The sequence below is a fragment of the Arvicola amphibius genome, chromosome 7 (assembly GCF_903992535.2).
Source record: "Arvicola amphibius chromosome 7, mArvAmp1.2, whole genome shotgun sequence".
In the NCBI taxonomy this organism is placed as follows: Eukaryota; Metazoa; Chordata; class Mammalia; order Rodentia; family Cricetidae; genus Arvicola; species Arvicola amphibius.
The window spans coordinates 21,397,750-21,411,832 of NC_052053.1; the positions used below are offsets into that span (position 1 = coordinate 21,397,750).

The 14,083-nt window shown below is 36.7% G+C and overlaps 1 protein-coding gene across 1 annotated transcript in view; it reads right to left on the reverse strand.

Annotated features, from left to right (window-relative positions):
• Window positions 1–14,083, reverse strand: part of Psmd14 (proteasome 26S subunit, non-ATPase 14) — an 80,603-nt gene that overhangs the window by 13,559 nt on the left and 52,961 nt on the right. The window contains exons 8-9 of the mRNA XM_038336890.1: window positions 6,813–6,920; window positions 346–420 (exon numbers count right to left, since the gene is read on the reverse strand). Coding sequence (XP_038192818.1) covers window positions 346–420; window positions 6,813–6,920 — 183 coding nt within the window. The remainder of the gene's footprint in view (window positions 1–345; window positions 421–6,812; window positions 6,921–14,083) is intronic.

Below are 14,083 nucleotides of genomic sequence, written 5' to 3' on the forward strand. Positions count from 1 at the left end.
GAATGCTCAGAAAAGACTTGAGGTTGATTATCCAGGTTAGCTGGATAAGGGCTTTTGTTCTGACAGAGCAGATGAACTAAAGAATTAATAATATTAAGGGTTTGGAGAGATGGTTCTACAGCTAAGAGTATATGTTATTCTTGCAGAGGACTCAAGTTCAATTCCCAGCACACACATCTGGAGGCTCACAACCACAGGAGACTCCAGTTCCAGGGGATCCGACAACCTCTTCTGACCTCTGAGGGCACCAGGCATGCAAGTGGCACACAGATATACATGCAAGCAAATCTCATGAACATAATTATAAAAACTAATTTTCTTTAAAAAGATTTTTCACTGACTTACCTTCTGTTCCAGTTCATTTTTTCGATAATTAATAGTGATGGAGTAATAATGTCTGTTTAATCCATGAATTAATGCCTATAAAAACAATTTTAAATGATAAATTAATCTTTCACCTAATCTAATACAAATGTGTGAAACTGTTGACATATCTTAAGCATGACACACCCACCTCATCTTTATTTATTTTTAAGACAATGTACCTCTGTGTGGCCTGAAACTCACTATGTACACCAGGTTGACTTTGAACTCATAGAGATCTAACTGATTCTGCCTCAGAAATCTGGGATAAGGGTCTGAGTGTCCACCATGGTAAAAGCCCTTGCTACCAAGCCTGTCAAAGTTCCATCTCTGGAACCCACAGGGTAGGAGAGAACCAACACCTACAAGTCCCCTCCCCATAACACAAAATATGTAAAATGTAATACATTTTTAAATAAAATTAAAAGGGATCTTATTATAAATACAAAGTAAATTATTTTTCTCAGCTACAAGTTTAGAGGATTGGGAATTTAATTAATTAATTCTTCAAAGCAGTTTAGGTACTTCACAAATTCAAACTTTCCACAGCCTTGCACAGAGGCCAGAGCAAAAAAAAGTCTCAATTCATAAGCAGTTACAAACCAACTATCCATATTTTGTTGTCTGATTTTTATGGTGTTAGGAGGGAGTTTACTATTTCAGATGGAACGCGTCTCTCCATCCACATTAGTCTAGGGTTTCTCTTTTGGTTCACTCAATGTTCACTAATTCAAAGATTTATGTCCAGGCAAGTCTTCAAACCATCAATGAGGAAGCTAGGTAGGTGTGTGTACTAATTCAAATGTGTGCTCACATGTAGAGACCTACGGTCAATTCAGGAGTATTCTTTGATTGCTCTCCACCTCAATTTCTAAGACAAGGTCTATTCACTGAATTTGGAGCTTACAGATTATGCTCTGTTGGCTGGTGAATGGGCTTCTGGGATCTGCCCACCCTAGCTCAGTGCTGGGGTGGCCTTGACATGTCTGTCAAGGGTCAGCAACACCCACCCACCAGCTGAGCCAGCTGTTGCGACCCAGAAGCTTGTTCTTTACCATGTCCACCTCACTCGTGCTCTTAATTCAATGACAAGAAATCAAAACCTCAATAATCAGAATTTATTTTCATTGTAATCAATCTCTAAGATAAACAGGCCAATCACAACAAAAACTTAAGCTATTTTTTAAAAAAGTAACTATAGGGAGGAACCAAATACTATTGTTCTGAATGCACAACAAAATCATTCCTAAGAACGCTCTACTATATCCAAAGTTCAGTGCCTGAACTATCATCAAAAAAGGAACTAATGCCCACAACTGCACAAACGGACAAGGAGCAGAGAGTGACAACTTTGCAACACTCAGTCCTAAATGTCTCCTTGGTACTCTAGAAGCAATGTGTGTGGGAAGGCAAGAGGTTTGTAAAAGCTAGAGGGATGGGTGACACCAAGGAAGTAATGTCTTCCAGACACAACAGGACTGTGGGGCACACACAAGACAGACAGGGTCCCAGCACTGAGAGAAGCAAGTGTCACAGGCTCCCATTCTAACCCAGAAGCTATCTCCAGCTGACAACCACTTGCGAATGAAAATTAGTTTTCTCCAATGAAGGCTCACGGGGCATACGAATCACACATAAACAACGGCAGGCTCCATGCCCAGCAGTAGATAACAAACACAAATGAACTTGATGGCATTTTGTAGATTCTTTTGGTCTCAAATTGCTTGGTTTGGAAAATTTTTCTTTAAAATCTTATGTCTTTTGCTTGTACATCATGGTTTCCAATGTGTTCTGTTTGTGTGGATGTGTGGTTCTTATGCATTTTCTTTTCTAATTTTTTTTGTTGTTGTTATTTTACTTATTTTCTGTCTATTTTCTAGAGAGGACTTGGAGTTGGGAGAGGAAGTAGGGAGATCTGGAAGCAGATGGAAGAAGAGAAACAGTAATTAGAATATCCTCTAGGAGAAAGAAATGATTTTCAATTGAAAAAACTGAAAACTAACTATGTTCTATACTGCCTAACTAGCTCTCTAACAACATTACGTTCAACTGTGGTTCCTAACAGTATTCGAGAAACCAAAAACAACAACAAAGCCACCATTAGCCTCCAAAGACAAAAGAATTAGAATTTATAATTTTTCAACAATTGTAAAAACTAAAAACGACTTGGGAATATGGACAGAGCTAACCAATAACCACCACTTTCTAACTGGGGTTTCTGCAGTCTAAGTCTTAAGCGTTCTAAGACGGAGGAGAAGAGTGGGGAAGTGAGTATCTAATGACTGCCTAGCATGTGCTGTGCATCCCACACATTCTAACGCAAGAATCTAGTAGGTTCATCCTGTGGACATGACACTAACTCTTTTTTTTTTTTTTTTTTTTGGTTTTTTGAGACAGGGTTTCTCTGCAGCTTTGGAGCCTGTCCTGGAACTAGCTCTTGTAGACCAGGCTGGCCTCGAACTCACAGAGATCCGCCTGCCTCTGCCTCCCGGGTGCTGGGATTAAAGGCGTGCGCCACCACCGCCCAGCGACACTAACTCTTAATTTATCCTAATTACTAGCTAATAAAAGGTAGCACTGAGGATTCGAAGCCAGATCAATGACTATAAACAATCCATGTCCGTTCTGACGTACTGTGCTACAATGCAATCCCTGGTAAGATTAAGTCTACATATTTTTAAGAACAGTCTTAATTTGAAGATTTACTGACCAAAAAAAAAGGGGGGGGGGGAGACCACTGATGTCAGCCAATGACCTTTATGAGGTTGGACCAGGTTAGGGAATGACCGTTTTCGTACCTAGAGAAAACTGCCAGCCCACATAGGGGCTCACTCTCTCTTTCTGGTATTTGGTGGCACTGTCTGGCTTTCAATTTTATTACTCAGACAGACGCAGTAAAACACAAACACCGTGACACACGATCAAAGCCAGACAGCGGCAGTCTCCCAGCTTCGCCTGCTCACCCGCCACGCGCACATCCCCGGGGTATTCATCCCAACGATAACCTCATGCAGTAGGAGGACTAGATAGACCGGTGCTTCTCAACCTTCCGAATGCTGGGCCTTTAATCCTGTCCCTCATGTTGCAGTGACCCCTCCTACCATAAAATTATTTTCTGTGTTACTTCCTAACTGTAATTTTGCTACTATTATGAATCGTAATGTTAATATATGTGTTTTCGGATGGTCTTAGGTGACAGCTGTGAAGGGGCTGTTTGATGCTCAAAAAGTGGCGACCCACTATTTGAGAACCAGTAGATCCGTGTACTTATGGTAAACACAGCAGGTGTTTTATAAATCAGCTTGCTGGACATTACAGCACATACTTGTAATCCCAGCTCCCAGGTGATTAAAGCAGAATTCTGGATTTGAGGCTACCCTGGGCTACACGGAGCCAGGTCAGCCTGGACACACAGTAAGACTGTCTCAAAACAAACCAAAGCATCACACAGGCAACATATAAAATACGCCAAAAATTTATTTAATTAAATTCTCAACTATAATATAAAAGAATGAGACGATCTAGCAGTTCTTGCGAATTAACAGTAACTCAAGCAGCTCCATTTTCTGGGCCTCAGCTGCCTCATTTAGAAAATGTTTCAGGGCCATTATAATAGTTTCACTGCTGTTTTTTACAACTGTGTTTTATTATTTTCAATAATTATAAGTACTGAAATTATAAGTATTGAAAATACTTTCACTCTATTGCACAATGTAGGCGCACTCAGGGCTACACTTAGAGATTCAAAGCCCAGTGCATGCATTGGGGAACCAATGTTTACTAATGTCCAAAAGGATGACAACTCCAAAATTTAGTGTGATATTTAAGGATCTAAAATACCAAAAAGCCCAAGTTTTTAATGAAATCCTTAAAAAAAAATCATTAAAATAAATACTGCCACTTCTAAACATTGACAATAATAATCAAATGTTCCAGGTACAAAATAATATAGTTTTCTGTATTAATATAGAAGCCAATAGCACAGTTTTAGATATTACACTTTGTACTCCCTTAGAACAAAGGCTTCTCTGAAAGTGAAAATAAAGTTTACTTCAATATTGCCAATAGCACTTACAAACAGTATTTTCTTAAGGCTAAAGAGATGGCTCCAAGGTTAAGAGTATTTGTTGCTTTTGCAGAGGACAGGGTTCAATTCCCAGCATTCATATGGTGGTCTGCAACCATACAGAACTCTAGTTCCAAGGGATCTGATGCCCTCTTCCAATTTCCATGGGCACCATGTGGTGACAAACATACATGCAGGCAAAATACTCACATATAAAATTCGTAAAATATTATTTTGTAAAGATATTGTTTTACTGTAGAAAGTTTTAAAAATATGGATAAAGAAAATAAGGGGGAATCCCATTATTCTACTACCTAGAGATAATTAAATCCAACATCTTGGTATAAATACACAGGTTCTAAAACATGTACTTGCTAAATGGAGAACTTGTATATTCCGTTTAAACTTTCCTGTAACTGTTAACCAGTTTACAATGTGATCACAATATTCTCCCACATCTTTCAGTACAGTAGAGACACCAGTGCTAGAGAACACACTAGTGACTGCTGCCAGGCTTCTACCACTTACTTCTAAGTTGTCTGGGGAACAAGTTCCCTCTTAACACAGCTAACTTTCCCTTAAGATAAAGGGTGTGGTACTTCTGAAAGGTTTCTATCAGCAACCTAAAAATTTGACATACAGACATTTAAATTCTATTATAGACTTTCTATCTAGCTTGTCCTACAAAAGCAAATTATTTTAAAGGTGCGCCCCTCTTTGGCTTGATCCCAATGGAGTGTTTTAGTGTTGAAATTGTCTAAACTGTAAAGCATCCAAATAGATGCCATTCTGATGGGCACTACATAAACTGTGAAATAAACATATTTACAGATTCTAATTGGGAGACAAGACAAATTTAAAATGATAGGAAAATAATGCCACTTTTTAATAGGCTTGAAAACTGTTTCAAAAGGTCCATTTTTAATTCCAGGAAGAAGGCAGGGCTACACACTACCAAGTGGATTAGTACAGAAAAAACAGATTTTAGTATCAATTCTGCCTGTGAAGTTAAAAGGCAGCATTTTAATTTTAAAAAGGCAATATGCAACAGGTAACTCGTGACTTGCAGAAATCCACCACGTAGCGAACACAGGACTCTAGGTTGTGAGATGCTATTGAACCTTCTGTAGAAATAATGAAGCAGGATGATGCTAAGGGGGTGTGTGAGAAAGGTCATTATCATGGGCTAAACAGACCCAATAATATATTCTCTTGGAGCATGCAAGTATGGGCTTGTCTGTGCCCAATCAAAATCACTGGTAGCTTATTTCATACTCGTTATTCTCTGTAGTTTCCCCTAACTTATTAAAAAAAATTTTCAAAAGCAACATACCTCAGTTCTTAAAGACAAAACATTTCACTATAATGAACAACTAAAATAAATGACAACAGCGAAAATGCTTAAAACACAAAGTGGCCAAGGCTAAGCAAGGCTGGACCATGGTGAACTGTTAATACCACAACTCCCCAAAGACAACCTTAAGGCAAAACACGGTTTCGAGGGGGAATAGCAGTAGCAACTATAAACTCTGTCCTGAGTGTGCTATGTAATCAAACATGGTATTTTTGTCCTATTAATTAATCTTTAGAGAAATAATTACCTACAAAGACACAGACTGTGCATTTAAAAACACATTTACCATAATTTCTTACAGCACTAAAGACTTGTGTTTAAACAATGAGGCGTGTAAATGAAACAGAAGAGCACTATTCACTCAAAGGGTATTAAATGCTTGCACACCCACGAACTACTGCAACAGTGGTGGATATCACAATATGACAAAACATAAACTTACCAAAAGTAAATTTTATATGTGTTTTTATAAAATTTTAATCAAGGGTGGGGATAAAACAAAAAAAGGTAGAAAGATTTAAGTACTACCTAAGAACTGTTTCTTGAGACCTCCTAAAATACATTGCCTGATTTCCTCTTACTTTTTGGGTTTTGTTTGTTTTGCTTTGAAGACTGTTCAGAAACCAATATAGGTTCACTAACTGCTCCCACCTGAAACTTTTATTAGTCCTACTCTTAGATACTAACTAGATAGAAATGTAGAGGCTGACCTTGAACTCAGAGATCTGCCGGCCTCTGCCTCCTGCGTGCTAGAATTAAAGGTATACGCCACCATCACCTGGTTCATCTTACACACACACACACACACACACACACACACACACACACACACACACACGTTTTGTTCTGTTGCACAGACTGAGTTAAAACCTGTAGCCTCAAAAGAAGCTGGGAATCTCTTTTTAAACAACAATAATAAGACTGCTTATAAGAAAATTAAAATGATTAAAAATTGGATCTTATAATGATGACAGCATATTTAAACATTATAAAACAGAGTTTTAACACATTATCAAATACAGTCATTACCTGGATAGATGGCTTGTTTAAATGACCCAGATTTGAAGTTGTTTGTCTTGGTTCATGTCCTAAGACCATCATATTAGCATTGATCAATCTGAAGGCATCAATAACAACCTGTAAAACAAGGCGTCAAATCAATTCTTTTTAAAAACAAGTGACGGTGCCAAGCAACAGTGGACAAGGCAAGATCAACTTGCATCTGTTTCTGGCCTATTTCCAGAAAATCACTTAATTATAATATTAATAAAACAAACCTCCTGCTGATAGTGCCATCAGTGTACCACCCTCTATCTTGTAATGTAAGGTGACACCAATTATTGCAATTTCCATGAAGCAGCAAAATATGAACTTAGCGTTTTTATTATTAAAAATATGTCATTACTAAGAATACATCAAATAACCTTCATTGTTGTGCTTATTTGTTACCTAAAATTTTTTGCAGTCAAAACGAATGATGGGGAAAGTAAAACTGAAAGTGAGCACAAGCTAAGGGACTACATCTAAGACCCAGCCCTGTCACATCAATTATGCCACCACAGTACTTGACATGACAACAAAATTGCAGCCAGCACGTCACTTGCCCATGTGTTCTCTACTAGTCAGATACTCTTTACTTCTTCTGACTCTGAAAGACTTTATACCTTGTCTGATGGCTTTCAACATCTAAGCCACCAAGACTAGGAGACACAACAGAGAAAACCAAGGTCACCATGCTTTCAGATAGAAACAATATAACATGGTTACAAGGTCATAGAAAGAATATAAGATATATATACATACATACATATATATATATATCTTTTGTATATTGTAGATTTAATTCCTTCATAACCCAGCATCATGCTAATTGGCCCTTACATATCAAGAGATTAACAAGAATCCCCTATTGTCCACTATCATAATTGCTGACATGCTTATAGTCATTTGAATTTGAAAGAACATAAAGCTTTTAAAAACGTGTCACTTTAGGCAATACTAAGACAAACTGCCTCTTTCCAAGACAATCTTGAAACAAGACTTGAAAATTTCTTCATTATTCATTATTAACAAAGGAGATTATCAGGGTTTTAGAAGTCACTGCTATCTGCATTTGTTTTAGTTATACAACTTGTGTAAGTACACTGAAATATTAAAAATTATAATTTTCAAATTAGGCCAACTGTAATATAATTAGGTCTAAAAATATATCTTGAGGACTTCTTAGCCAAGCCTGATAGTGCACACCTTTAATCCCAACATTCTGAGGAGGCAGAGACAGGCAGATCTCTGTAAGGTTGAGGCCAGCCTGAGTTACATGGTGAGACCCTGTCTCACACAAATAAGTGTTTCTATACACTGAGGAGTCTAAAGGCTATAATTACAGCAAACATAAAATTACACCAAAACATTACAATACAGTCTGAGGTCTCTGTATACTTCAGTTGTCCTAATATTGATGATAATAATGTTTTCAATGTTGCTTTTAATTTTTGTGGTCTCAATTTTACCCCAAATTCCTCTTGCTTCAAAGCCAAGTATTTAATCGTAACCCTACACAATTGTTTTTAATTATTAATGGTAAATTAAGACAGCAAACGATTGGTTTTGTTTCAACTTCTTTATGATTCCATTCTTAGAGTTCAGTAAAAATCATTTCTACTACGGAAATTTCATATTACATCCCAATGAAGTGCTTACATACTTTTTTAATACCAACTGCTTTCAAACTAAAACATTAGACAGCGATTTTCATGCAAAACTGTTTCACTTCTATGATATTATAAGTGGGTGTCAAACATCGTAAAGAAAATGAAAATGTGGGTTAGGTCATAGTTAGGTGGATACCATGATCTATTTTAAACCCTGAAATTAATATAAAAAAGGTACTTTATCCAACAATGCTGTAAGATTTTAATATGTTGTTCAACTAGTAAACTATGACCTATATGAAAAGATATGTTCAGATCGATACTTCCTGAGCAATAATAGAAATGATTACACTAAGATTAAAGGAATTTTCTGGAATCGCTATAGCAACTGTCTTAAGGAAACTGACATGTTCAAAAACCTGCAGACCAAAATTAGATTTAGCATGCAATAAAAAAATGGCAATATATTCTACATTTTAATCTCTATACAATTTTATAATTGCCTTTTCTGCTGTGAGAATAAATGGATTTTTCCTTTAGAACAACCTATCAAAATAGACTCATTAATGTCCAGTACACTAATGAGCAATGGGTGAAGAAGGTGTTAATTATGCCACAGTAAGACTCAAGAAAAAGCCCCAGTGAGAACTTGGAGGCGTGTGTGAGCTCAGGGCGTTTCTTCATGTTTGTGTATTTACAGAATGATGCAACAGAAAGACAGCAAAGTGGTCACTCCCTAGTCAGGAAAACAAACCAGGATGCAACATACTAAACAAAGAACCTTCAAGAATTTAGGCACTGAAGGGACGAGGAGAAGAAAGAATAATCCATTCGTAAGCCATTCTGCTTTTTTTATGGCTCACTTTGAAATATGTATACATGAAACTAGTTTGTCTTGTGAACCTCAAAATTAAAAAAAAAAAAGAAACAAAGAGAGACAGCATCAAAATCACCTCCTCACAGTGACAATAACCTTCACACAGGAGCATGAAAAATAAAAAATCCTGTCCACGTTGAAGCCCTGTGAAGCCAATGAATCTCTATTTCCCAGCCTGACCAGTTAATTTCTTCTGGTACAAGTGCCTTGAGACTTTTCAGAGGTCACCGCAACAGTAGACAGCTTATAACAAAACCATTAGCAGTTTGGCTAGCTTAGGGAAACCTCTTACTTTCCTTTTTTTTTTTTGTTTATTATCACTGCATGAATCTGCAGCATATGATAGTTTATAATTTCTCAGGCTTGTTAAATTCATGTTAAAGGTCTGTTTTCTTGTTGAATAAATTTTGTTCATATAATGCTGCCTATTTCATACACTCAGTCTTTAATAGCACCTTTGGTCTATGCGCAACTCACAGATCAAAACAGAGGACTAAAATAGGGGTTGATGATGCTATTTACATGTGTGATTCCTGCTGTCTTCTTGTTAGTAGCTTTAATATAATAGAAGACCTTGTCTGTTTTGTAATTAACACATCTTTACTGGAGAGATATTTGGAAGTGATTGCTGTGAATATACTGGTTAGTAAAATAAACACAATCACACACCACTTTCTGTTATCAGACAAATTTGTGAATTGTACACATTATACTCCAGATCAACAAACTGTGATATAACAGCCAAGTAGAAGACACATATTTATATAACCCTTTATTTTTCTGAAAATATGTATTCACTCTGACCTTGCAAATATAATTAGCTGTGGGATGTGCAGACTTCAGTACCATGGTTGCTTTACTAATTGCAACTCTTGGAAATAGATACTAAATATTTGGAAGCTGCCAATACAAAATAAAAACTGCATCTTTCTTGTACATCTGTCTTAGCTTACAAAAGCAAAATAGTTTTGAAAACAATACTGAGCTCCATGTTTATTCTAAGCACATCCAAGGGTCAAGGACCTATCATTTCATTTTAATGATGAATCTGGCTTAGTATTTAAGCTCTAATTATTTTTCAAATTCATTTTAATCATATTTTTACTTCTTCCATGAGTATACTACAGTTCATCCAATATGCTATTTTTCAACCAATGTTTTCCTAGGTCACTAAAAGAGCAGACTAAATTTCTAAAGCATCAAACTGCAATCCCAATTTTTACATTCAAAGGAAGCTATTATGTTCACCGTAATTTATGAAAATAAAAAGCATTTTATTGCCTGTGTACTTCCAGCAGTGGTTCCTGCTCATGCCTCTCCTCACCCTCTCAGTGTAGCTTCCAGGGGCATTTCCAACTAACTCTGTTCTCACTGAAGTCAATGACCAAGGCAAGTGTTCCAAAACCACACAACAAAAGAACGAACTGATGCTAAAACTTATAATGGATTCACTTTCTTGAGCTAAAAGGGAGGATCAAGAATATTCCATACCTATATGGTAGGCCTAAGACCTATAGGTAGAAATTAATTAATTAATAGATAAATAAAAATTAAGACCCAAATCAAAGCTAAATACTTATAAAATAAAAAGGAGCTAGACAACACAGTGCCATATTTAAAAGCATATAAACCTAGTGACGTACAGGCCCCATCTCTAAATCACTATGAAAATGAGAGCATGAGAAGGCAGCACCACACCAAACACTGCAGCCTGGAAATGGCCTATTATCAACTTCTTAGTTTGCTTCTAGATTCTTTAAAAATTAAGAATGAGTGTGACCTGGGAAATACTGAAATACTGTGGAGGTTTGTGACCATTTCGTTACTTCTGCTGCTATGCACTGCCACACGTCTATAAGATAAAAACATTTTCTGTCTCTTGTAAGCCCAGAGCATAAAAAATTCAGAGATATCTTACTTTTTATGCCATTTCCAATGAAAAGCACTAAAAACTAAAACTGACTCATGCCAAATGCATATCACTGGATTGCTGTGATTTCTTGGTCTCAAGTTTGCAACGCGGAAATTATTTATAAAAAGTCAATTTTAGCTCTGGAAAAGAAATTCCTATGTGAATGTACAGTTTCTTTCTCCATCCTCAGAGAATTGCTTACTGTAGCTACAGATCTGTACTACGATTTCAATATACTGGGGAGAATAGGGATGGGGCAGAATAGCATAATGTACTTTTCTGACAAGTGAAGACATGCATCAAAATTCAAAGAGTTAAACCTACAAGTTTTGAGCATATAACCCTTAAGGAAAGAAAATCAATTTATAGAAACTAGTATGGTAAAGGTAATTAGACATTTCTAGATCCATGAAACTGTGAGAAAAAAAATATACTTAAGTCATAAAAAAAAAAAGTCTGGCAGAACTTTTTAGTGTACGCATTTAGTCAGGAGTCTGAGTGCCTACATGTGAATCAGAAGGTAAAATTCTACATCTATCACCTGCTAGTCAAGTGGCCTACGACAAGTTAATGTCTCAATCTCCTTGTTTACTCAAAAATGATACTTCACAGAGTTGGTGGTAAGATTAAATAATACATGTGTGCTTGTCATTACATCTCTTGTTAACTATGGTCCTCATAAAGCTGTTCCCTTCAGATCTGTCTCTTTTTACTAGAACCTGCTGTGGACAGCACAGCTGACTTCTAAACGCCAGCTGATGCACCTTTTAATCCATTGGGCAATCACACCAGGCAATGCATCCCCTGGGCTGCTCCCAGCCAAGGACTAAACATAACCACTGTACAAGAATCTAGCCATCACTGCCAAAATAAAGACACCTTTGAAAAGTAACTGTGACTCTTCAACTCTCATCAGCCTATGGTGAGGCTTTTCCCACCTCAGGCCAGCTTCCTCTTGTCCCATCCCATGGTCAAATTTAACATCTGTCTGGAAGTTCAAGCCTTTATCCATTATGAGTGTTTTCTCCAAATAAATCTGTCACATGTCTAATTTCAGTTTGGCATAAGATCCCCTGCAGCATCTAACCCGACACAGTTAATAAAATAGTACTGCGAGAGCAAGCAAGGTGAAAAATTGCTCTAAAATTCAAATAATCGATTTGTTGTCCTAAGACACTTGGTATATGAAAAAAAATGAGGAAATTAAGGAGATAAATTTTAAGGTTTTTTTCTTTAGAAAAAGTCTTGGTTAAAAATAGAAAATGTGGTTAAACAACGCTATGCTTTAAAAATGTTTTTATGATTATAATATAATTACATTGTCTGTTTTCCCTTTCCTCCCACCAAACCCTCCCATTAACACCCTAGGTCTTTTGCTCCCTTTCAAATGCATGGTCTTTTTCTTTAATTGTTGCTACACACACACACACACACACACACACACACACACACACACACAAACGTATGTAGGTGTATATATAACGAAAAATGTCTAGAATCTTTACCCATGCATGATAGATACTTTTCTACTCACGGGTGACAAACAGCACACTTAATACTGAGCTCCTTAGGGGACTTCTAATGAGCTTCAAGAGCCTATCACTTACAGGTTGCTGGTCTGAAATTAACTCAGAGTGCCAGGTGTCTCTGGTACCTACAGCCAGCCTACACAAAACAAACACATGATTTCAAATCCTGTTCTAGTGTACACGCTGTGGTAGTAACACTGAGTTCACATAAAGGATGCAAAGTCCCTACAAGTGTTAGCATGGCAGTGGGCAAGGGAGGACATACTTTGATTTTCTTTAAAGAGGATGGTGGTAGTGCAAGAAATATGTAGATACCTTCCTTGCCCACTGCCGAGCTAGCATTTCTCAAAAGATAAATGTATTTAGCATGAAAATATCAATTAAATTCCTATATATAACTTAACTTTTAAATTTTGCTTATTAATAGGTAGAAACAGTCTTTCCAAACCATCTCAATAATCAAGAAGTAAACTGTACTGGATAACAACCAAAATAAATCAGTTTATAAATAAGAAAACTAAGGTTTATACACAAATGAGACGTTATATGTGTAAGAGACAGAACTAGGATTTGTACTACATGGGCACTAAGACTAAGAGGCAGACCAAACTGGAGTCTCACAGAACACTGCTCCGTTCAAAAGGAAATCTGTACAATAAGTCTATGTAGGGTGTAAAACATGGCAATAAGCACCCAGTACTCTAATAACTAGTAGCCTAACTGAGGAACTCCGCCACCATGTCTTTGAAGAAAATTTAGCACTATTATAAATTCTTCTTAGGAAATTATGGTTAACACATTAAAACTCAAAACTAAGGCCTGGGTTTAGAAAAGTCCCCCTAAAACTGACGAAAGAGTTAATGTCAAATCACCTATAATATCACCTTAAAAACTAACATGTGATATTGCAGGAAAAGATTTCAGAGCCACTGTTCCCCACACAAAACTTTTACTAAGGGTCAGAGACAACTTTTCCTCTTTTCTGTGTCTCTAGTACATACCCAGTACACAGTGCGAATAGCTGGAGATAACTGGATGGCTAGGGAAGTAAAGCATTCAATAAACCAAAGCCAGTAATATTCTTACAGGCAACGGGACATTCATGGTTTTAAACTCTATTTTTTCTAAACTAATACAGCTGCATCAAATTAATTTTAAATATAATCATACCACTGGAAATGAATAGTAAGTACTAAAGCAAAATCAATTAGCTCAGTGATTGTATTATTAACACAGGAGCTTTAGCTTAAAATAAATGCTACCTCTACACATACATTTATTCCCTTACATGCCATTAAAATCTTGTTAAAAACTTTATTATCTGTATAAAT